This window comes from Pelodiscus sinensis, chromosome 6, assembly GCF_052426305.1.
Source record: "Pelodiscus sinensis isolate ZL-2025 chromosome 6, ASM5242630v1, whole genome shotgun sequence".
NCBI classification, from domain to species: domain Eukaryota; kingdom Metazoa; phylum Chordata; order Testudines; family Trionychidae; genus Pelodiscus; species Pelodiscus sinensis.
The window spans coordinates 82,176,037-82,199,171 of NC_143057.1; the positions used below are offsets into that span (position 1 = coordinate 82,176,037).

At 44.9% G+C, this 23,135-nt stretch overlaps 1 protein-coding gene across 5 annotated transcripts in view; it reads right to left on the bottom strand.

The window, feature by feature from the left end:
- Window positions 1–23,135, bottom strand: part of MSH3 (mutS homolog 3) — a 220,513-nt gene that overhangs the window by 162,173 nt on the left and 35,205 nt on the right. For all 5 annotated transcript variants that reach the window (XM_075932217.2, XM_089779326.1, XM_089779329.1 and 2 more), the window contains one exon: window positions 14,993–15,159. In XM_075932217.2, the coding sequence (XP_075788332.1) occupies window positions 14,993–15,159 (167 nt within the window). The remainder of the gene's footprint in view (window positions 1–14,992; window positions 15,160–23,135) is intronic.

Consider the following 23,135-nt stretch of genomic DNA (forward strand, 5'->3'; position numbering starts at 1 on the left):
AGGCCCTCTACTGTTAACATTTTCTTACGCTAAGAATATAAATTGAAGGGAGTTGGTTTTTTGCTTTTCAAAGAGGCTGCTGAAACAAAGTGAAGCTCTGGATTTTATTTCTATCACTCCAAAGCAATTAAGTAAATTTAGTCTGGAGAATTGCCTAGTTAATATACTTTTACCTACTACAAAGTGAAATATCTTACTACCATCTGTTCACAAAATCAGCCAAAGTATTTTAATATAAATAGTAAGCCACTTACTAGCATCAGATGTGTCTATGAAAGAAAAATAAAATGTATTTCATTAAACGGTCCCACAGCTTAATACATTAATTTAAGTCGCTTTTTTGTAAAATGCATTTGTTTTGCTAACAATTACTACTACAAACTCAAAACCAATTTTTAACTGGCTACCGATTTTGACAAATCCTGCTTAAGAATCAAGGGATAATGAAGTAGAATCTTTATCTGAAGTACCCACAGCATACTAGGCACTTTAAAAACAAATAATCAAATAAAGATATGCCCTGGGCCCTGTCTATAAGTTGACACAACACAAATGCTGGTAACAAATAAAAGAGGAAAAAATAAGTCAAAAGGAAGATCATGTGATTTTCTATATACATACATATACAGTCCCAACTTTCAAAACAAGAAAAAAAACACTTTGTAATATCAAAGAATAATTGTATAGAAAACATGAATTTACTTTTCTGGCAAATGGAAATTTCTATGAATTTACAAATCACTACTTCTATTTCTCTTAGTCCTAGCAAACCAGTTTTATATCAAGGAACGTGTTGGTATCAGTTATTGCATATTCAGTCTATTTAAAAAAATAAATCAACATTTTTGATTCCTGATTTCTATACATTCCCTCAAACACACTATTTTAACAGAAAAGTCTAATATGTCATATGATTTCATAATATAGGAAGTATTCATGCTCAAAATATTTAATATGCTGTAACTCTTGATTGTCACCTTCAACTTAAAATCACTAATTGCACTCCTTCATGAAGTCACATTTTAAAAAGATCCCTAAACCATAAAGTAGGGATGTAAACAACTACTCGACGATCAATAAGCAAATGCTTATCGGATAGTTGACACTACTCAACTAGTTATTTCCCCTCCCCCTTGCTGCCTCTATCAGAAAGAGGAAGCAAACGGGGGGGGAGACAAGGTACTGCTTCAAAGACCCTGGGCTCCATGCACTGCTGTCAGTTTGAGACTCCAAGTGCAGCTCCTGGCCAGCTGAGGAGTCCCCAGCTGACCAAGGGCTCCATTAGGCACTGCCACTTTGAAATGCCATGGGAAGCATGGGGCTGGGGAGGACTGCTTGAGTCCCCTGCTGGCCCTGTGCTCCCCACAGCACTTTCACCCTTGAAGTGTAGCAACAGCCCTGGGACTGTTGCTACACTTCAAAGGTGGAGGTACCCTTATTCACTCATTGAATAGTCGATGAAAATTGCATCGACTATTCGATTAGCCAGCTTATCTAAATTTAACATCCCTAACATAAACAGAAGCTTTTATTCTCTGGTCTGAGAATCTTGCCTCTCCCAAGATAGTCTACACTTCAATTCAGCATGCTCAAGCTAAAGTGCTAAAAAGAGCAAAAACAGCAGCGTAGCCATGGTAACACAGGCAGCAGTTAGTTGCCACAGTACAAATCCACCCAGATTCCTCAGCACCCATGCCACGCCGGTTGCACTGTTGTTTTTCCACACACTAACGCAAATAGAACCAGTGTGTGTCTGTCTACTGACATCAGGAAACACTCAAAGTAGGCGTGTAGATATAACCTAAAACAGTTTGCCTTTGAAAACCTGATTTTTTAGTACAACATCTTTGGCGCCATCCATTTCCCCAGATGTGTTATAGGAAATGATTAGGGGGCTGGAGCATATGATTTATGAGGAAAGGCTGAGGGACTTGGGTCTGTTTAGTCTGCAGAAGTGAAGAGTGAGGGGAGATTTGATAGCAGCCTTCAATTTCCTGAAGGGAGGTTCCAAAGAGGATGGAGAGAGGCTGTTCTCAGTAGCGACAGATGGCAGAACAAGGAGCAATGGTCTCAAGTTGTGGTGGGAGAGGTCCAGGTTGGATATTAGGAAAAACTATTTCACTAGGAGGCTGGTAGAGCACTGGAATGGGTTACCTAGCGAAGTAGTGGAGTCTCCATCCCTAGAGGTGTTTAAGTCTCGGCTTGACAAAGCTCTGGCCGGGTTGATTTAGTTGGAATTGGTCCTGCCTAGAGCAGGGGGCTGGACTTGATGACCTTCTGAGGTCTCTTCCAGTTCTATGATTCTATGAAATCAGAATTTTAAACTGTCTTCTGCCCAAGCTAGGTAACTGCCTGTCCTGTCTCTCAGACCTAAGTAATGTTTAGGGATGACAATGGAAGCATAACCCTTTTGGGGTAACAAAGAGACATTCTTCTGGCAAATTCATTTTTTTAAAAGGCAGATGTTTGAAGCTGCTGCATAATTTAGAATATCAGAACAAGCCATAAAGGAGATGGATAAGTAAGTAGCATTCAGGTGAGGCGTCAAAAGTGCTGGATAAATGCAATTTACAAAAAGGATATCACCAAAGCACATATGATAGATTTAAACAACAAGATATCAATTGCATTAGAGAGATACTTCCTTCTTATCTGTTTTTTAAAATGTAGGTTTCAAAAAGATCTTTAGATTTTTCTGATTATGTATGTTTACTGGGTCATGCTAGTCTATTTTTGCTTTCTACGTTTGAACAAATTTCTAAACATAAAACCAAAAAACATGTTTGAATGAAAAATAAAAATGTCAGTCAAGAGCTTTTTGTAAAAGAAATAGCATTCCTCTGCATCATTTGCAACCTAAACACTGTGACCAAATATTGTGCTTTTCCATGAAAATCTTTAAGTGTAACAAAGTACAGATGTATTTAACAAAAATTAAATCAATCGACATGGATAACATTTGATTATTGAAATAAGAGGGGAAGATATTTTAACATGAGCTGTCTTTTATATAAATGCATTATTATTTAAAAAACTGTTTAAATTATTAAAATCTGATGACAGCTCATTGATGCAGCATATTCACTTTATTGAAATTATTTTGATTGATTATAGTAAGTTCATGCCTTAACATAGGTTATCATCATTTCAAATTTAAATGGAGCTTCTTTCTAATTATATACCTAACTAAAAGATTTACCTGGCATTACTTGGCCCTTAACAGAAATATTTTTGTTTTTCTTCATTTAAATAATTGCTCTGGGGTGGGGCTGGAGATGAGGGGGTCAGTAATTCAGGTTGCTTTAGGGAGAGAGGACTACCCCATACCTCTCTCACTGCAGCAGCTTGGGGTCAGGTGGAAAGTGCCACTCCACAGCTGCTGCAGCAAACAGAGCTGAGGGAGGGATGCATGTTCCCTGGCTGGGATAGGTCCAGGTTCCTTTGCTGCATTCCTCATTTTGGCTGTAGAGCGCAGGAGGCAAACTGTGCACTTTACCCTTGCTTCCTGACAAAGGGGAATAACCAGCAATGTTTCCATACCGATCGGGGGAAATAGAGGGGAGCCTCCTCCCTAAAAGGTGCCTGGGGTGTGGGAGGCTTGGGACTAGGGATAGGCCCAGAGGTGTGGGCACCCACAGCTAGCCCCTTTCACCTGTCTGGTGATTCTGTCTCTTTTCTGTATGGTTTTAGTAAAGGACTTATCCCGCGTTGCTCAGGTCCTGAACTGAAATAATTTTTTTTGTCTTCATTCCAATCATTCCTCTCTAGCTAGCTGGGGATGATGGAGTACAGTACGCAAACTGTCCCAGGGAGAGAGGACAAACCAATCATTCCAATCATTCCTCTCTAGCTAGCTGGGGATGATGGAGTACAGTACGCTAACTGTCCCAGGGAGAGAGGACAAACCCAGGCCTCTGAAACCGCAGCAGCTTGCACCAGGTGAGAAGCACCTGTCCATGGCTTACCTTGTTTTAAATTATGTTAAGAGTAACCTATATACAAGGGCTGTCAAGTGATTAAAACATTTAATCACAATTCATCGTGTGCACCTTTCCTTTGAAACGCTGCCATGGTGTTTCAACGGGGCAGCGCTGCACTATGCTCCCTTTCCCCTTCCTGCCAGAGGGAGAGGGTCAGGCCAGCCTCGGCACAGGCCAACCACAGCCTCCCCCCACCACAGGCCATATAGTGTGCCAGGCCAGCTGCAGCCTCTGTCCGGGCCCAACCCCCCACCCCCCACTGGTGGCTGTGTAGCCAAACATGAACCCCATCTTGTTTTCCCCCCACCCCCAGAGAGCAAGAGAAAGGCAGTCAGCCTTTGATGCCCTGGGAACGCAGGTGTGCTGCCTGTCCCTGACTCTACCATAAACAGAAACCAGACAGTAAACGGACTAGCTGACGACTGGGAGGCCTCCCGTCGCCATGATGGCTAGTATCAGTAATTGACACACCTGCACTGTCCCAGGAGAGGAATCTTCGCCCATCACATACCAGAGATGCCCATTGTCTGCATTTTCCCAGGTGTGAATTATGCTTTGTACCCTTCATGGGAAACTTGGCGTTCAAAGCCATTTTTCCTAATTGGCCACTTGAGACCAGGAAGAAGCCTACATGACCCAAGGAGTATAAAGAGGGGTTTAGTAGCCCACCCCATTTGAGCTCCAGTCACCTACACCTGCTGGCAGGTATTGATTGTCTCCCGAGGTCTGTGGGACACCCAACCTCGCCCTACTTCTTCCCGAGAGATTGAGAGAAAGACGCTGGCCACGCCAAGTCTGGAACGAGGGGTGAGAATTGTACCTACAATGTGTTTTCTTTATGTGTACACTTTAATTGTCACTCTGTTGTAAGTTTAGTTACTTTATTATAGTTTCTTAAGTCAAACTGCTTCATTTCTATTGTAAACTGCCTTTGGTAAGGTGATTTAGCTAAAAACTTTGGAAATAAGTGGGTGCCCTCATTCACTTATAAATATATATATATTGAACCAAGTTTCTTTTATTTTATTTTCTTTTTCTTTCTCCTATAAATAAGCCAGTGTGTGTCAAGCTTCTGACTTGAACCCGTGCTGCTATACCCGAACCGAACACAAACAAAAGAACTTCAGCCGGTCAAAAGGGACAGGTATAGGAAGAGCTTGGGTGTTTTGGATCGTGTCACTCCCAGGTGACAGATCCGTTGGGGCATCTCTCAGTCTTTCCTAGACTGACCGCTGCGAAGGGATCCTGTATCCTAGCAGCTAAAATCTGAGGTGTAATAAGCTCTTCCTATAAACTCGGGGCATCTGAGAGCCTGTTGGCTGCCCTCTGCGACAGAACCCTGGTCCTAGCAGTAAAGTCACAGACGTTAAACTATTTTTCGGGGTGCCCTCCAGCCTCCTAGGCTGCCCACTGTGACGAGACCTTGCGTCTCAGCAGTTGAAGACTTGGGTGTAACACACACGCACACACTGCCCTGACAATCGGCTGACAGGCTGGGAGGGAGGCAGGCCAGCCTTGGTCTGGCACAAACCCCTGGTGGCCAGAGAGGGGACAGCTGGGTCAGACTAGGTCCACCTCCACTTCACCGACAGCCTGAAGGGGGAGAGCCGGAAAAGACCAAGGTTGCCACACGTTGGGCTGGCCCTCCCCAGCGGCCTGGGGGAGAGCTGGGACTGCCTATCCCCAGAGAGGGGTGTTAGCAAGTGTAGCAGGTGGGGTACCTCCCCGTAATTTAGCCATAATGAATATTATGTAACCTATCTGCAGAAAGATCACAAGTTGTAAAGGCTCATGTACACTGTGAGATATATGTAAGGTAGTATTTACAGATAACATATTTATACTAAAAGCATGTTTTATAGGCTTAAAATAAAAATTATTACCAAGGCACATCACCCCTGGTGATTAAACTGTCAAAGGAAGAGGGAGTTGTCACTCCACCCTATTCAGCTGGAGAAGTAATGTGAAGTTCTTGTCTTCCTTTTTCACATCCCTGTACGGTCAATGGAAAACCATCGACAACTTCAAACTCAAAGCCATTTGCAAATGAAAAAGAACATGACTGGAATCAGGAGATCACTCTGGCTATGAATAAAGACAAAAGACTGTTTTCAGTTTAACAGAATGTATGGGAATGGATTCTGGATCCATTCATTGAGGAAAACCCCTGGCCATGAAACCAGCCAGCTTTGAAACAGACTGGAATTTCTGCAAGTAACCAGGGTCCTAGGCTAAATCTCACAGGGGGAACAAAGAAACTCAGAATTAACCAACCTACAAGGAGAAATTAGGGCTGGCATAGCCCAGTAGAGTGCTTGAATGGCTGACACACAGCTATCTTTTGCTGGAGGCAAGGGGTTACAAGGTGATTCACAGTCCTGGGTACTCTGACAACCATCACAAATTACTTACCATATCTTCTGCATAGAAAAGCTTTTGCCTTAATTTTCATTTAGCTAGCCTATTTTATGCGAAGTTGAGAAGTCACCCATGAGCGCAAAATGCAAGAAAGTATCTTTTGCTCTAGCTATTTTTGAGTAAAATCAAGATGCAGAGGATGTGACCTACTAATTTTAAAACCTTCCAAGACAAGAGCATGCACATTTCAAACAGTGTAACCAAGAAATGCAAGGCCTGGTTGCCTGAATGAAACATTGTCATAAGAGATGTTCCTTTTCAGGAGGAAGCTGTGTTGATGATGATGAAGAAAAGAACGTGTCTGTATATAGAGGATCTTCAGGTTGGTAAACTTATTTTATTTCACACTTCTTTCTTAAGGACTGCCTATGTTCCTTCTGGACTATTCTTAAATTCTCATGTTTGAGCAAAAAAAATCTAGTTGTTATTTTATGGAACTACCATGTTTTATACAATTGTGATAAAAATCAGTAGTTGAAACAGGCAGCAGGTCTTCCTTTTACAGTTTCACCTTTAAAGTAGTAGCGAGTGTCAGTGAATGCAGTAAGCAATACTAAGTGAGCAGTATGACAATAATAAATAATTCCATTGGCCTTATTTTGTTTAGGAGAATCCATCAACATATAGGATTCTGAAGACTATCCACCTTCAAGATCACCATAATTTTCTATAGTTTCAGAGTCATCTGACAATGATAGGTTTTCAGGTCATACCATGTATGTGACATAGCCACAGTATATCACCTTTAGCAAAAAGAAAAAAAAATCTATCCTCCAGAAACAACTATAGATAAGTTTGTAGTAAGAACCAGATTACAAAAAGAAGTGATGAAAAAATTGCAATAAACTCTCTTTTTTCATATGATAGAAAACCCACACTTCATTAACATGATTCAGTCATTAAGACCAGGATACAGTCTACCCAACAGAGCAAACGTTGCAGGCAAATTGCTGGATAAAGTGTATGAAAGAGAAATTAAGCAGTGTGCAAAAATTCTAGAGGAGAAAGTTGTTAACCTGAGTCTTGATGGATGGAGCAATGTCCAGGATGATCCTGTTCAATGCGCTTGTGTGACAACAGAATAAGGGAATGTCTTCCTTACAAATACAGCTGATAGATCTGGAAATGCTCACACAGCAGAATACTTATAAGAAGGAGCCGTAAAAGCTATAACAAACTGAAAAAAAATCAAATGTCTAGTATGCACAATGTTGCAAATATATCCAAAATAAGAAGAAACTTAGAAGAGAGCCCCAAGCTAATACCATACAGTTGCAGTGTTCATTTGATGCACCTTCTAGCCAAAAACTTCAGTGTTCCAGATATAAAGGCTAATGTTGTTGAAATTGCAAAATGTGTCTGTAACAATCACTTTGCAGCAGCTGCTCAGAAAAAAAAAATGGGAGGAACCAAGTTAATTCTCCCACACAACATGTGATGGAACTTAGTGGTGGACCGCTGAACAATTTTGAGCACTATATCAGGTGGATATAGCTTTGAGCACTATATCAAGAACTGGCCTAATCTGATGATAGGTTGTGAACAAAATCATGAAAAAATAAATGGCACTGTCACAGCCAAGGTTCTCAACACTGGGCTTAAGAGAAATATTCAACACATGCTGAGTACCCTGAAGCCTATTTCTGTAGCTTTGAACAAAATGAGGGGAAATAGCTGTTTTACTGCTTATGCTGTTGAAATTTTGAAAGAACTGAGATCTTTAAACAGAGAAATATGAAATGACAGAGTTGACTATGACATGGGCATCCAGTGATCATCCCTCCATAATGCCAATTATAACAAACTTCAGAACTAAAGGTGAACCATTCAAGAAATACGTGTTTGCTGATGAGGTTTTAAAAGAAAGTCACGCCAGTAAACTAGTGGAAGTCACTTAAGCAGTTGGATTCAGAGACTGTTGAAGTAATAATCCCACTTAACAGCAGTAGCTTCTTCAGCCAATATAGAAAGAATATTTTCTTCCTTTGGACTAATTCATTTCAAATTGAGCAATCATTTGGGACCTGAAAAAATAGGAATGCTTGTTTTTTTTTCTTTTCCAGGTTATGGACAAACAAGAAAATGAAGATGACACAGTTAACTCCAGAAGCCAAAATTTTAAGTTTCTTACGCTGACCTGGCTGATGCAGTCAATTTAATTTTGTTTTGTTTTTTTTAATATTTAACTATTTTAGTTAAAAAACAAAAACAAACCTGATTTAAAAAAAACTTGCATATTTCACTAAATTCAATCAATCATGTTTGTTTTGTTAAAAAATGTTAATATATGTTAACATATATTTATGTTAATGTAGGTTCGCTGTTGAAGAAAAAAATCTAGACTACGTAACAATGTTTTAGTTAAAAAAAACTAATTTAAATAACTGTCTGGTGAGGTTTTCCTCCTAATATAGCATGACAAGAAAATCCTCCAAATATTAATGATTAACTGGTTGAATTGGAGATATTTATGAAGTCATTGAGAGGTGAACTATCTGCTTCAATTAGCTTTGGTAAATGAAATAACCAAACCATCATTCATTTTCTGATATAGCTGTAAAACCCATCTGAAAAGTTTTCAAAATAAATCACTGTTTAAAAATGTATACTGTGTACCTTCTCAAAATGAAACCTACATCTATGAATTGTGAAGAATATGTATTAAGGTTATAACAACCAACAAGAATGCACTTTTATCTAGAAAACTGTGATTAAATCGAGTCTTCCTGACTAGTGATTTAAATAATAATTTAAATCAATTTGATTTAAATCATATCCACCCTGGGTGTGACTAGTTTTGCCTCAGAACGGAGAGATGGACTTGATGATCTGTTAAAGTCCCTATATTTTTATGATTAAAATCACTGATTTAAATCAATCCACCTGGAAACTAAACAGTGTATGTCCATGGTCCAAGAAAATCAAATAATAGATGGCTGAGGCCCTCTTTCTTACTTTCAAAGGCAAAGCTAGAATCTGAGCCAGTTCTACGTACAGTAGTCTTCCAATAATCCAGCACCTTTGGGACCCATGTGGTGCTGGATTATCGGATATGCTGGACTATCGGGAGGCACTCCGGCGGGGGGCTGTGATGGGTCTGCCAGGACCTGCACTGCATCTGGTGGGGGCGGGAGAGCGGAGACTCGGCGGGGAACGGCACAGTGAGGACCAAACCCTCCACCATTTTGCAGGGAGGCAAAGCTTGCAAGCAGTGGCAGCAGAGAGGGGGCGAGAGGCAGGCAACTGCTTCAAGAAGTTGTTAGTCAATTACACTACCGCGGGCTGGATCCGCAGGTGACAGGCTCACAATTTATCTTTCCTCTACTGCCTTTGGCAGGGGTGGGAGGGGTGGAGGCAGCAGCGAACGGCACGGTGGGGGCTGAACCCTCCACCGTTTTGCAGGGAGGCAAAGCCTGCAAGCAGTGGCAGCAGAGAGGGGGCGAGAGGCAGGCAACTGCTTCAACAAGTTGTTAGTCAATTACACCACCACGGAGCCAGCCCCGATGATGTCGGTCTTGGAGCAGAATGCGGCTCATTCGGTGCCGCTTCAGCTCGTGGTGCCACCAGCGCCGGTGCCGCTTCAGCTCGCAGTGCTGCCAACACTAGTGTCGATTCAGGCCATGGTGCCATGCGGGCCGTCAGCACCAGTATGAAAGAAATTGCAGGGCTAAGCGCAGAAGTACTACGGGCTTTAGATGTCTTGCCCGCGGCATGCTTAGGTAGAAATCCTGATGTGCTCAGTGCATCCCCTGCACTAACACCCCTGGCTGGGGGGGGGGGGGTCTTCTCTTCATGGGACTTATACGCCACATTTCCCTGTCCTGTCTGGCACGGGCAGTTAATTTGGAGCAATGAGTGCACTTTTGGGGGATATGGCCTTCCTCCAAGCACCTATTTACACCGGGAATGACTGTCTGACGCTGGCATGGCGTCTCCACATGACGCACACTTCTTAAACCCGGGGGAGCTGGGAATGATGACTAGAGAAAGTCCGTCAAACTCAGTCAGTATGAGTTGGTCAACTGGCCAAATAACTATATACAAAAACAGCATTTTTTTTTAAAGTATAACAAAGTAACTAACTAGAACTATAGGGTAGAGGCTAAATTGGGACAAAAACCAAGCTTTCTATCTTTTAACTGCTATACTATGTTTCTCCTCAGGGCGGAGGTAGGAGCTCGTCCCAACTCCGTCTGCAGCCAGGGACGGATAGGAGGAATTGGTGGGCCAGACCGCGCGACACAGAAAAGGCGCGAATGGCACGAGACAGCTTCTGCGCATGCATGGTCCACCGGGGCTACTGCTACAGAAAATGCTTTGAGCTACAGCGCCAGGACAAGCCCGACACCTTTGGTGGAGCACCTACGGAAACACTACTCAAAGAAGAATCACTTCTTCCAGGGGGCCAGGGCTGCACTACCCAGGCCCCTGGCCAGCCGTTTTTGGGTTGCCTTCAGTCCAACACCACAGGCTAGCTAGCCTGCCCGACACCCCAGTGGCACCCTAGGAGGGACGGGGTGGGACCAGACTGCAGTTCCCAACACTCACCAGCCTCTACTCATGGGAGGGGCCTGGGCTGTGGTTCCCAGCACCCTGGCTTCTACTTGCAGAGAAGGGGGCTGTGGTTCTGGCCCCTGGACGTCTCTTCATGGGAGGGCCATATCACAGTTTCTGGAGGAGTGTCCCCCTGGAGGGACAGGCCATGATAGTCCCAGGGGGGTGGCACGGCCCCAGGGCTGGTGGGAGGCAGGTCTCTCCTCCCCCATCCCGGTCTGATGGCCAGTAAGATCATAGAATCCCAGAACTGGAATGGACCTCAAGAGGTCATCAAGTCCAGTCCCCTGCCCTCACAGCAGGACCAAACACTGTCTAGATCATCCCTGACAGGTGTCGGTCTAACCTGTTCTTAAATATCTCCAGTGATTGAGATTCCACAACCTCCCTAGGCAATTTATTCCAGTGTTTAACCACCCTGATAATTCAGAAGCTTTGCCTAATGTCCAACCTCAATCTCCCTTGCTGCAATTTAACCCCATTGCTTCTTGTCCGATCATCAGAGGCCAAAGAGAACAATTTATCTCCCTCTTCTTTGTAAACATCCTTTTAGATACTTGACAACTGCTATCATGTCCCCTCTCCGTTTTCTCTTTCATAAACTAAACAAGTCCAGTTCTTTCAGTCTTCCCTCACAGATGATGTTTTCTAAATCTTTAATTTTTTGTTACTCTTCTCTAGATCATCTCCCATTTCTCCACATTTCTTGAAATGTAGCTCCCAGAACTAGGCACAATACTCCAATTGAGGCCTAATCAGTGCAGAGTAGAGCGGAATAATGACTTATTGTGTCTTGCTCACAAGACTCCTGTTAATACATCCCAGAATCATGTTTGCTTGTTTTGCAACAGTGTCACACTGCTGACTCATGCTTAACTTGTGGTCCACTATGACCCCTAAATCCCTGTCAGTAGTACTCCTTCCTAGACAGTCACTTCCCATTCATTATGTGTGAAACTGATTGTTCCTTCCTAAGTGGAGTACAGTAAAACTCCATTAGTCCGGCATCCAATGCTCCGGGACTCCTGATGGTCCGGCACCATCAGGAACCCGGAAGTGCTGGGGCAGCCGGACAGGCTTCCCCCATTCAGCTGCTGCTGAAACTGACCAGCAGCTGAATCGGGGAAGCCGGGAGCAGAGCAGCTGGGGTGCTGCCGAGTTGGTCCCGTAGCGCTGCCCCTTGGGGCTGCAGGACCAACCCGGCAGCACCCCAGCTGCTCTTGGGGACGCCTGGGGCAGAGCAGCTGGAGTGCTGCTGGGTTGGTCCCGCAGCGCCAAAGGACGGCGCTGCGGGACCAACCCGGCAGGACCCCAGCTGCTCTGCCCCAGGGGTCCCCAACTCAGCCGCTGCTGAAACAGATCAGCGGCTAATTCCAGGAAGCCAGGGGCAGAGCTGCGCTGCCCAGGGCTTCCTGGAATCAGCCGCTGATCTGTTTCAGCAGCGGCTGACTTGGGGACCCCTGGGGCAGAGCAGCTGGGGTGCTGCCAGGTTGGTCCCGCAGCCCCGAGGGGCAGCGCTACGGGACCAACTGGGCAGTGTCATTGCAGGCATCCCCGATTCAGCTGCTGCTGAAACTCAGCAGCAGAGCCGGACTATCGTAAGGGGGGGCTATGAGGGGTCTGGGGTGGCATCCCCTCCCACCCCACTCCAGACCCCTCATAGCCCCCCTTCCTGATAGTCCGGCATATCTGATAATCCGGCACCCCTTGGGTCCTAAAGGTGCCGGATTATCAGAAGTTTACTGTACTTTGCATTTGTCCTTATTAAGCTTAATTCTATTTACCTCAGAACATTTCTCTTGATTGTTCAGATCTTTTTATTTGTTACCCTATCCTCCAATGCACTTGCAACCCCTGCCAGCTTGATATCATCAGCAAACTTATTAATCGTACTCTCCATATCATCGTCTAAATCACTGATAAAGATATTCAACAGAACCTGTCCCAAAACAGAACCCCTGAGGTATGCCACTTGGTATGCCTTTCCAGAATGATTGTGAACCATTCTTCTGTGAGAATGGTTATCCAGCCAGTTATGCACCTTATAGGAGCAAGATGGTGAGCCCTGGCCCAGCTGGCCATTGTCTTGCTGGAGCGGCCATCCTCCCTGTGCTCACTCTGCAGTACATATGCCCCCTCATACACACACACACTCACTGCCTCGCAGTGGCCACTCTGCAGGATAGCTTGCCCTCCATTCAGCCCCATAGGATGGAAATCAATTGAATTCCAGACACATCCCATTTTCCTGGCACAACCAAACCCTGACCTTCCCTTAAGTTAGGATAAAGAAGAAGGTGCATACAAAATTTGGTGGTCCTTCTTCTTAGCATTTAAGAGGAGTTCTTAAACAAATGGGTCCACAGATGGACATAAAGACAGACACACATTTCTAAAAGATATATATATATGCTGGCTGCCCTAACACATAAGAAGGATGATTATTTTTTCAGATAATGAAGCACCACTTTCTCTTAGACAATTCAGAACTCCTGAAGTCACAAAACTGTTCATTTTAGCTGCACGGTAAGTCATATTGAGGACACCTTTTTTTCAAGATTATAAATACAGGCAACATCCAAATATAACTAATCTGAAATAAAATTATAACAAAATGTAAAACTGAATACTGCAAAACTAATGCTGAAATATTTTGGAAAAAACTCACAAGCAACTATTTGCAAAATGTAGAGTCCTCTTTAATTCTGAGGAATTTTCCAGAGCACCTGACCTCAACAATTTTATCAACACTCAGTCAACTGAGAAATTTGCTATCCAAGGTAAGTAATATAAACTTGAAGTGTTACTAACTGAACTAGCCGCTACATAATTTTAAAGCAAAGGTATCTTCATTTTACTAATTGGAACCCTATACACTGTTAAAAATTGTCATTAAACTCTTCTGAAGAGAGCTCTGTTAAACAGGACATTGTTTTTAATTAATAATTGTTATATATTATACACACACACAAAAACTGGTTTTTCCCCTTCAAAGTATCTGCTAATCTATTTTTCCATTTGGACAAAGAATAAGTGTTGTACCCAGCTACCAACAATTCCAAAGTTCTACAAGTTGGCTAATTTGTTCAAATACTATTATACAACTCTTTCCCATGATTAAGTATCTCTCATATACTGTGTCTTGAACACAACCAATAATGTTTCCATCTAGAAGAGCAGAACTACATTTCAAGTTCATTTATTCCTGTTTTCACAATTCCTGTATAAATACAGGAAAGCTGCCACTATAAACCAATCAGTTGAACAGCATGGCAGTCCTGCAAGATAGAGTTCAGGAACTCACTGGGGCCTGTCAAGTTCCAGCATAATTTTTTAATCCTGCTGTGTAAGGGAAAAATTGTATGGCTTCTTTAAAAACTAAGAAAAACAGTTCCTTCAATATTGACAATTTTTTTAATTGTTTATAAAAAGTGACACTACCTTCTCAGAAAAATAGTGGCAACCATAAAAAGTGTCAGCAGAACTTTGAGAGTTCACAAGCCATATTTAGAAGGATGAAGTGTTCTTGTCCTATTGTCAAATAGCTATGCTACCAAGCTACAGATTTATAATCTATTTTTATCTCAGCTTGAAAGCCACAATAAATTTGCTACTGAAAAGGACCTCCAATTGTCTTTTGAGTTACTTGTCATTAAAAATATAATGCTGAAATATAAATGATGGAACAGACATAATACTTCTGTACCAGCAGTTTTAAGAGACTCTAATAGAATAGGAAGTACCAAAACTTTCCATAGGTACGTATTTCACTCTCCAGCTTTAATTAAGTGCTGTAGAGAAAAAGGCTTCACATCATTCAAAGATATTAAAAGCATAAAACCCAAGTGGCTCAACATGATATTCAGATACCACAGTGATGGACACATTAGAAATACTTACATTCAAAAGATAGACCATGTCAGTTGAGGGGATAGTTATGCAAAGTGAACTGTGAAAATGTTAAAGATGATATTAGCTTAGAAAACTATGTATCACTGCTAGTTTCCTGAGGCAAATTTGCAACATAATATAACAAATACCTTAAAGAGGTTATACTGCTGATAAGCCTCTCAGAACAATCCGACAATACTGATGGAAGCAGTAGTTCAACTGGCTGCAGGCGCAAAACTCGACTCTCTAATTCTAAGCGAGATGCTGAGTCTTGAAAACTGTCAAAAATTACTTCTCCAGTAGTGGGTTGGACCGCCTGTCAAAGACAAAAATATATCAATAGAGTTTTTGCCCTGTCACTGACAATCATATTTTGTTCGGGCAGCAGAAGCCAAAATAAATCAATTATTCTTGCTTCTGAGCGTGTACAACAATTATTGCGTATCTGTGAGCAGACACATAAAAAGCTGAGAATAGCTTTGGTTAGTCAACCACTGTAGGTTTTAACTAATTAGTAAAGAAATTTCACAAACATGTAATGGTGTGTTATGCAAAAAGATGACGCCACCAGTCCCACAATTTCTTGGTGACATTACAAAATTAAAAACTACACATTTCAAATGAGAACAAGGTCCTAGCCTAATTTTAAAAGCCCAAATATCAGTCTACACAAGGTAATGATGTCTTTTAAAATGTTAAGATAGCATTGGTTCATTTATATGACATTGTGAAGAAAATTACTTACCTCGTAACTGTTGTTCTTCGAGATGTGCTGCTCATGTCCATTCGAATGAGGTGTGCGCTTGCCACGTGCACGGATTCCAGAGCTTTCTCCCCCCCGGCGGTACTTATTGGGCCAGCAGGGAGTCCCCTGGAGTGGCGGTACTATATTGTTGCATATATACCACTGCTGGCCCTCCCCACCCTCAGTTTCTTCTTGCTGGAACTCTTCAACCAAGGGGAGGTGGATAGGATTTTGAATGGACATGAGCAACGCATCTCGAAGAACAACAGTTACAGGGCAAGTAACTGTTTCTTCTTTAAGTGCTTATGTCCATTTGAATTAGATGACTCTGTAGCTGAAACATAGGGGGCAGGGGCAGACACTAGTGGTTCCTTTATGCAGAAATTAATTGCAGCACTGCCCTATCAAGAGCAGCAGAATGCCTGGCCGGCTGAGCAATGGCGTAATGTGCTGCAAAAGTGTGCACAGAAGACCACCTAACTGCCCTGCAAATGTCCAGTACGGGCACCTGTGTCAAGAAGGCCAATGACGAGGCGTGCACCCGAGTGGAATGAACCATGATAAGGGTAGGGGTGCTGCCTTACCAGCAAGGCCATAGCACTCCTTAATACAGGAAGTGATTCATGATGATAAGCACAGGGCTGATCCTGGCAGGCCTTTCATCCTCTCCACTATTGAAATAAAGAGCTGTGGTGATTTCCAAAACCCTCTTGTCCTGTCTACATAAAAGGCCAGTGCCCTCCTGGCCTCCAAAGAGTGCAAGGTATGCTCTCTAGGTGACAAGTGGGGTTTGGAAAAAAATACTGGGAGTTAATTATCTTGTGACGTGAAAGGTGGAGATCACCTTAGAGAGAAAGTCAGGGTGGAGGCAAAGCTGGACCTTGAAGAAGACAGTACAAGGGAGTCTGCTGCTAGCACCCTCAGTTCTGACACTCTCCTAGCCAACATAACAGCCATTATCAAGGTGACCTTATATGGTAAGTGCTTTAAGGAGCATGTAGCCAAAGGCTCAAATGGGAGGCTCATGAGCCTGGTGAGTACCGGACTGAGACCCAAAGAGGCACCTGTTGCCATACATAAGGAAACAATCTGTCCACACCCCTGAGGAACTTCTCAACCATTGGGACAACAAACATCCTGGTCCCCTCCCCCAGTGGAAGGCTGCTATGGCCACTAGGTGCACCCTGAAGGAGAACGTGGAAAGGCCTCTATCTCATATCAACAAGATAGTCCAGGATAACCAGGATGGGTGCCTGTAAGGGTTGTAAACCCCTCTGCAAGGTCCACACAGAAAATCGCCTCCACTTAGCAGAGTACATGCCGGCCTGGTTGAGGGATTCCTGCTTTACAGCGGAACCCTCCTCACTACCTCTGAGCACGCCTGCTCCGCCCAGTCAGACATGAACATTCCATGCCACCAGATGAAGAGACAGAAGGTCTGGGTGGCATAGTTGGACCTCCCCCAGGTCCTGACACCAGCGGTTGGACAATGTGTCCCTCTCGTACCAAGTCAAGGAGGGTTGTGAACCAGTGTTGATGAGGCCATTCTGGTGCTATCTGAATGACCACAGCCATTCTGGTGATATCACAATGACCATATCCCTGAACCTCTTTACCCTTATGAAAGCTTTGTCTATCAAGGGGAAGGGCAGGAACACACAGCAGGACTGGGGGCCACCTGGCCTGCACTGCATCCCCTGGGACCCTCGTCCATCACCTAGGTAGGAATAGTATTCCTGGCATGTCTTCTTACTGTGGCAGGCAAAGAGGTCCATTTAGGACAACCTCACCTCCGGAAGATGTCCGCCAGCACATTATTCTTGAGGGACAACTCGTGGACAGCAAAGGACTGGCTTAGCATGTCTGCCAGGACATTCCTGTTCCCCACTAGGAATGCAGCCTTCAGATGGATGTGGTGGGCAATACAGAACTCCCAAAGGAGCAGAGCTTCGCAGCACAGAGAAGAACGAGCTCCCCCTATCTGTTGATATAGAAGATTGCTGCCATGTTGTCTATCTGAACAGAGACCACCTTGCATTTCAGGTCAGACAAAAACACCCCACATTCCAACCGGACTGCCCTTAGCTCACTGACGTTTATATGAAGGCCCCATTCCTCAGGAAACCACATACTTCAAGTCTGGTGATCGAAAAGATGTGCACCCCATCTTGTGTCTGAGGCATCAGTGACCAGCCACACTGAAGTGCTCTAGCTGGTGAATGGGGCCCCAGCACATACCACTGCCTCCTGCAGCCACCATTCAATGGAGTGGAGGATACCCTGAGGGTCTGTGAGAACCACATCCCTGAGGGCATGGACCTGGTTGTGAGTGCGTGCCAGCCAGGCTTGCATAAGTCTAAGCCTCAGATGGGCATGACAGACCGTATAAGCGCAAACTGACATGAGGCCCAGCAGCTTCATGCAATTCCTCGCCATATTGAGAGGCGAGATCCTGAGGTCTTGTATAGTAAGTCTCATCGTTATAAACCTAGCTCTGGGGAGCAAGGCCATGTCTGTGGTTGAATCCAAGTGGATCTCCACAAAGTCTATCACCTGGGTTGGCATAAGAGTGGACTTCTCATTTTTGAGGAGACCAAGTCTGCGGAATGGACTTCTGACTAGATTTGGGTGTTTTAACACCTGGTCCCTTGAGTGGTCCTTGATTAGTCAATTGTCCAGGTAAAGAAATACTTGAACTCTGCGCCTCCTTAGGAAGGCAGCTATGATGGCCATACACTTTGTGAAAACCCTTGGTGCTGTGGATAGACCAAAGAGGAAGACCTAACACTTGAAATAGTCTTGTCCTATCATAAACCTGAGAAACCTCTTCTGGGCCAGTATAATGGAGATATGAAAATACGCATCTTTCAGATCGAGAGCAGCGGACCAGTCTCCTTTCTCTAGTGAAAGGTGTAGCCAGCTAAGATATATTTTCCTTATCCTATTCTTAATATATTTTTAGTAATAGTATGCTAGTAATGCAAGTTGCCTACAGGATTAAATTTACTATATGGCCCAGCTTTAGCAGAAGTATAGTAGTATGGTGATAAGTCTAAGATTTATTTCTTGTTATTGTCCGAGATAAGTAGTGTGTCAAGATTATGAAGGCCTTTGCGGTTAGTTTTATGGATATTTGGAAACCATTACTCAATTTTGACAGGGACAACATGATCAAAATCTACAAAATTCAACCAACTGACTTTACCATTCTAACAGAAACAAAGCACCCAGATTTTCTCCACCTACCCACAATGCTTCCCATTTTCTCCTCTGTTACGGAAGCCGGTCCAAGAAGTCATGTCTTCTCATTAATATATATTAGACACACACACACCCAATATTCTGCCCAATCAGCTGTAGGTACCTACAGAAATCTTAGGGTACCAGGCACAACTTTGGGTAAGGTATTGGACATCCAGGACGTTTTAGCACCGAAAGGGAAACATAGGCCCAGGGATTAAGGAAGTCAGGACTGCTGCAGCCATCGCTGCCAGGGCCCACTCCGGAGTGCAACCTGTCTTCTCTTGAGGTCAGAAACCAAGTTTTCCTCTCTCTTCTACTTTTATATTTCTATCTTGCTTCATTTATTTTAAGTCTTGCTCCTAAGTATCTCATACTCCACCTGCACCAAGACCTCGCAGGTGAAGGGAGGCTGCTCCTTCCACACCTTTGTGGGAAGACTAAGATTCTGTGAGTATGAAATGCTGTTAGGTAGGTAATCAAGATCTGTATACTTAAATAAATCTAGTTTGTGTTAATGCCATTTACAGAAGAAATTAAATTAATCTGTGTGCTCAGTGCCATATTTTTGTAGTTTTTGTGAGTTATTCCCGGGGCAATAAAACTAATTTTTATTTCATTTCCTGATTTGCAGTATGACTGTCAATCGGCGCTTGCAGACCCTTACGAGGGAGAATCTAATGGTTCCACCCACTTGTAACCTGGGATAGGGAGGACAAACTTCAAAACTCTGATCAGATCGCCTAGTCTTACCCAACTAAATTCCACTATAATTCCTTCCCAAGCTACAAGGGATAATGGAGGCCAATGTGATCATCTTGAACCTTGTCTTTGTTATGAAGGTGTTAAGGCCTTTGAGGTCCAACACAGGTCTGAGGCTTCCTTTTGATTTCGGGATAAGGAAGTAATGTGAATAGAAACCCCTCGCCCTGCAATTGTGAGGGACCTCTTCCACAGCTCCCAACGGTAGAAGTGAGGACACTTCTTGATGTAAGAGATGCTGGTGAGAGGGATTCCTGAAGAGGGACGGGGTTGGAAAGTGGAAAGGGATAGTATATCCCATTGCCACTAGGCTCAGCACCCAACGGTTGGTTTTAATCTGAGGCCATGCCTGGTAAAAATGGAAGAGCCTGTCTCCAAAGGACGGAACTGGTATTCTGTCCTCACTCATATCTCAAAATAAAGACTTGGGATACCGAGGAGGGGGTAGCCCATTGTCCCTTTCCGAATCAAAGCATGACCTCCACCTTCTATTGCACCCACAAGTGTTATTATTGGCATTATTCCTGCCCCTACATCTTCCTTGGTCTGACCTATAAGGGTATGTCTACACTAGAAAGTTAGTTCGAACTAACGTCTGTTAGTTCGAACTAACTTTCATAGGCGCTACACTAGCGCTCCGTTAGTTCGAATTAAATTCGAACTAACGGAGCACTTAGTTCGAACTAGGTAATCCTCATTCCACGAGGATTAAGCCTAGTTCGAACTTACTAGTTCGAATTAAGGGGTGTGTAGCCCCTTAATTTGAACTAGTGGGAGGCTAGCCCTCCCCAGGTTTCTCTGGTGGCCACTCTGGCCAACACCAGGGAAACTCTACTGCCCCCCTTCCCGACCCCGGACCCCTTAAAGGGGCACGGGCTGGCTACGGTGCCCATGCCAGGTGCAAGCCTGCCAGCACCCAGCCAGAAGACCCTGCACCTGGCACGGATCGAGCCACCCACCCGATGCCCCCCAGCCCTCCCCCTCTTCCCGGGACCAGGCTGGCGGCTCCCGGGAGCTTGCCCAGGACCGCAAGAGGCGGGCACCCGCCTGGGCTAGTGCGGACATCGTGGACCTCGTCCACGATCTCCGCACTAGGCACAGGAAAGTGGCCAGCTAGGGCAGGAGAGCTGCCAGCCTGGCCACCCAGGAGCAGGTGTGCATGAAAAGCAAGGGGGTCCAGTGAGACCCCCGACCCTGAGCCCAGAGCTTACAATGGCCGTCCTGGGTCTGACCAAAGGTCCATCTAGCCCAGTAGCCTGTCTGCCGACAGCAGCCAACCCTAGGGACCCTGGAGGGGATGGACCGAAGACAGTGACCAAGCAGGGACACCACTCCTACTCCCTGGCTAATACCACTCCATGGACCCAACCTCCATCACTTTATCTCACTTCTCTTTAAACTCTGTTCTAGTTCTAGCCTTAACAGCCTCCTGCAGCAAGGAGTTCCACAGGTTGACTCTTTGCTTTGTGAAGAACAACTTTCTGTTACTAGTTTGAAGCCTGCTACCCATTCCTTTCCTTTGTTGTCCTCTAGTCCTTCTTTATGGGAACTAATGAAGAACTTTTCTGTATGCACCCTCTCCACCCCACTCCTGCTTTTAGAGACCTCTATCTTGTCCCCCCTCCGTCTCCTCTTTTCTAAGCTGAGAAGTCCCAGTTTCTTTAGCCTCTCTTCATATGGGACCTGTTCCCAACCCCTGATCATTGTAGTTGCCCTCCCCTCTCCCAGCCTCTCTCTTCCCCTCTCCCACCTCCTTTTCCCAGTCTCCCCCAGTTTTGTTCAATAAAGACAGATTCCATTTTGGAACACAATTGTCCTTTATTTTGTACATCAAGAAAAGGGGCTAGGGAAGGGTAAGTGGAAGGAGGTGAGGGAGGAATGGGGTACGAGCCCCCGATGGGGAGGACTGGGCTGGCTCTGCGGGCTTCTGGGGATGGAAGCTCTCCTGCAGCCCCCCAATTGCCCGCTCTTCCCAGATGGCAGCCTGCGGCAAGTGCAGCCGGGCTGATGGCCGAGTGGTGTGATGTGCTCAGTGTGGGTAGTCCGGGCACTCCAAGCCAGGACTGCTTTGCAAGCGGGGCACCCCTGAGAACTGTCTGTCCGGGGTGGGGATCGGGACCCTTTAAGCGCAGCCCTCGGCTAGCCTGAGACAGCATCTCCACGCTCTAAGTCCTCCTCTGATGCCCTGCTGGCACTGTTTCCGGCAATCCTTAAGCCCGGTTCAGGGTCCACTTAATGTGGACATGCTAGTTCGAATTAGCTTAGTTCGAATTAACTAATTTGAACTAAATTAGTTCGAATTAGCGCTGTAGTGTAGACGTACCCCAACTTTGGTAGATCAGTCTCACGGAGGGCCTAAGGGTATACGTACCTCTTTGTGGTGCGGGGGTATGGATACCTAGGGATCTCAAGGTGGCCCTAGAGGCCTTCAAACTATGAAGCTTGTTATCTGTCAGTTGTGAAAAGAGGCCTGTCCCCTCAATCAGTAGGTCCAGCAACATGTTCCGGACCTGTGGAGGTATGCCTGACACTTGTAACCAGGCACTATAGCGCATTACAATACCAGTGGCCATAGTACCCGCTGCTGAATCCACCGCGTGTAGCGCAGCCTGTAACGCCATATGGGAGATCACTCTAACCTCCTCCAACAGTGTGGCAAACATTTGACGGGAATCCTGAGGGAGACGCTCCCTGAACGTCTCCATTGTCAACCACTTGTTGTACATGTACCGGCTTAGCATCGCCTGTTGGTTGGTGATGCATAGCTTCAGGCCCTACATACCATATGCCTTCCTATCCAGTCTCTTTGGCTCCCTACTCTTTGGCATTGACCCCGGCTGACCTTACCTTTCCTTCTGCTTGGCTGCCTGCACCACAAGGGAGCCCAGGCGTGGGTGGGAGTATAAACATTTGTTCCTCATCTGGGGGATAAAATAACGTCTCTCCACTTCCTTCTGGTGGGATAGATGCTGTTGTCTGCCACAAATTATTGGCGATCTTTAACACCATCTAGTAGGCGTGTCCACATTAAAATGTCCACCATAAGGTAGTCTTCATTAACCATCTCTACTTGATCACTCCAAGTGGCTGCCAGCTTGCGGAGCAGGTCCTGATATCCATAGACTGCATAAACAGGGCAGAGCCACCAAAGCCTTATCGGGGAGGATGACGACGACTCCCTGAATATGGGTTGGTCCTGAGGTAGTTCCCACTGCCTACGATGCTGGAAGCTGTTTGTCTTTTTTCAGGATTCCCCTATCCTCAGATATGGGGGCCCTCGTTAAGTGGGGGGGGGGGTCACCAACAGTATGCCTCAGTGAAACGTTACCAAGCCCTGGGTTGAAGATACGGGGCCCTGCATCTGATGGCAGGGGCAAGGGGTCCAGAAAGGCCAGTGCAACTGTAGTGCAGGATCAATGTGTGTTCGTTGGCACCATGCCATGAACTGTTCACCCTTTTGCAGGTAAGTCTTTCGAATGGATGGCCTCCTAATATGAAGGACGATGGTTCTCACTTATTCTGAACATCGGGATTCAGTGCCTTGG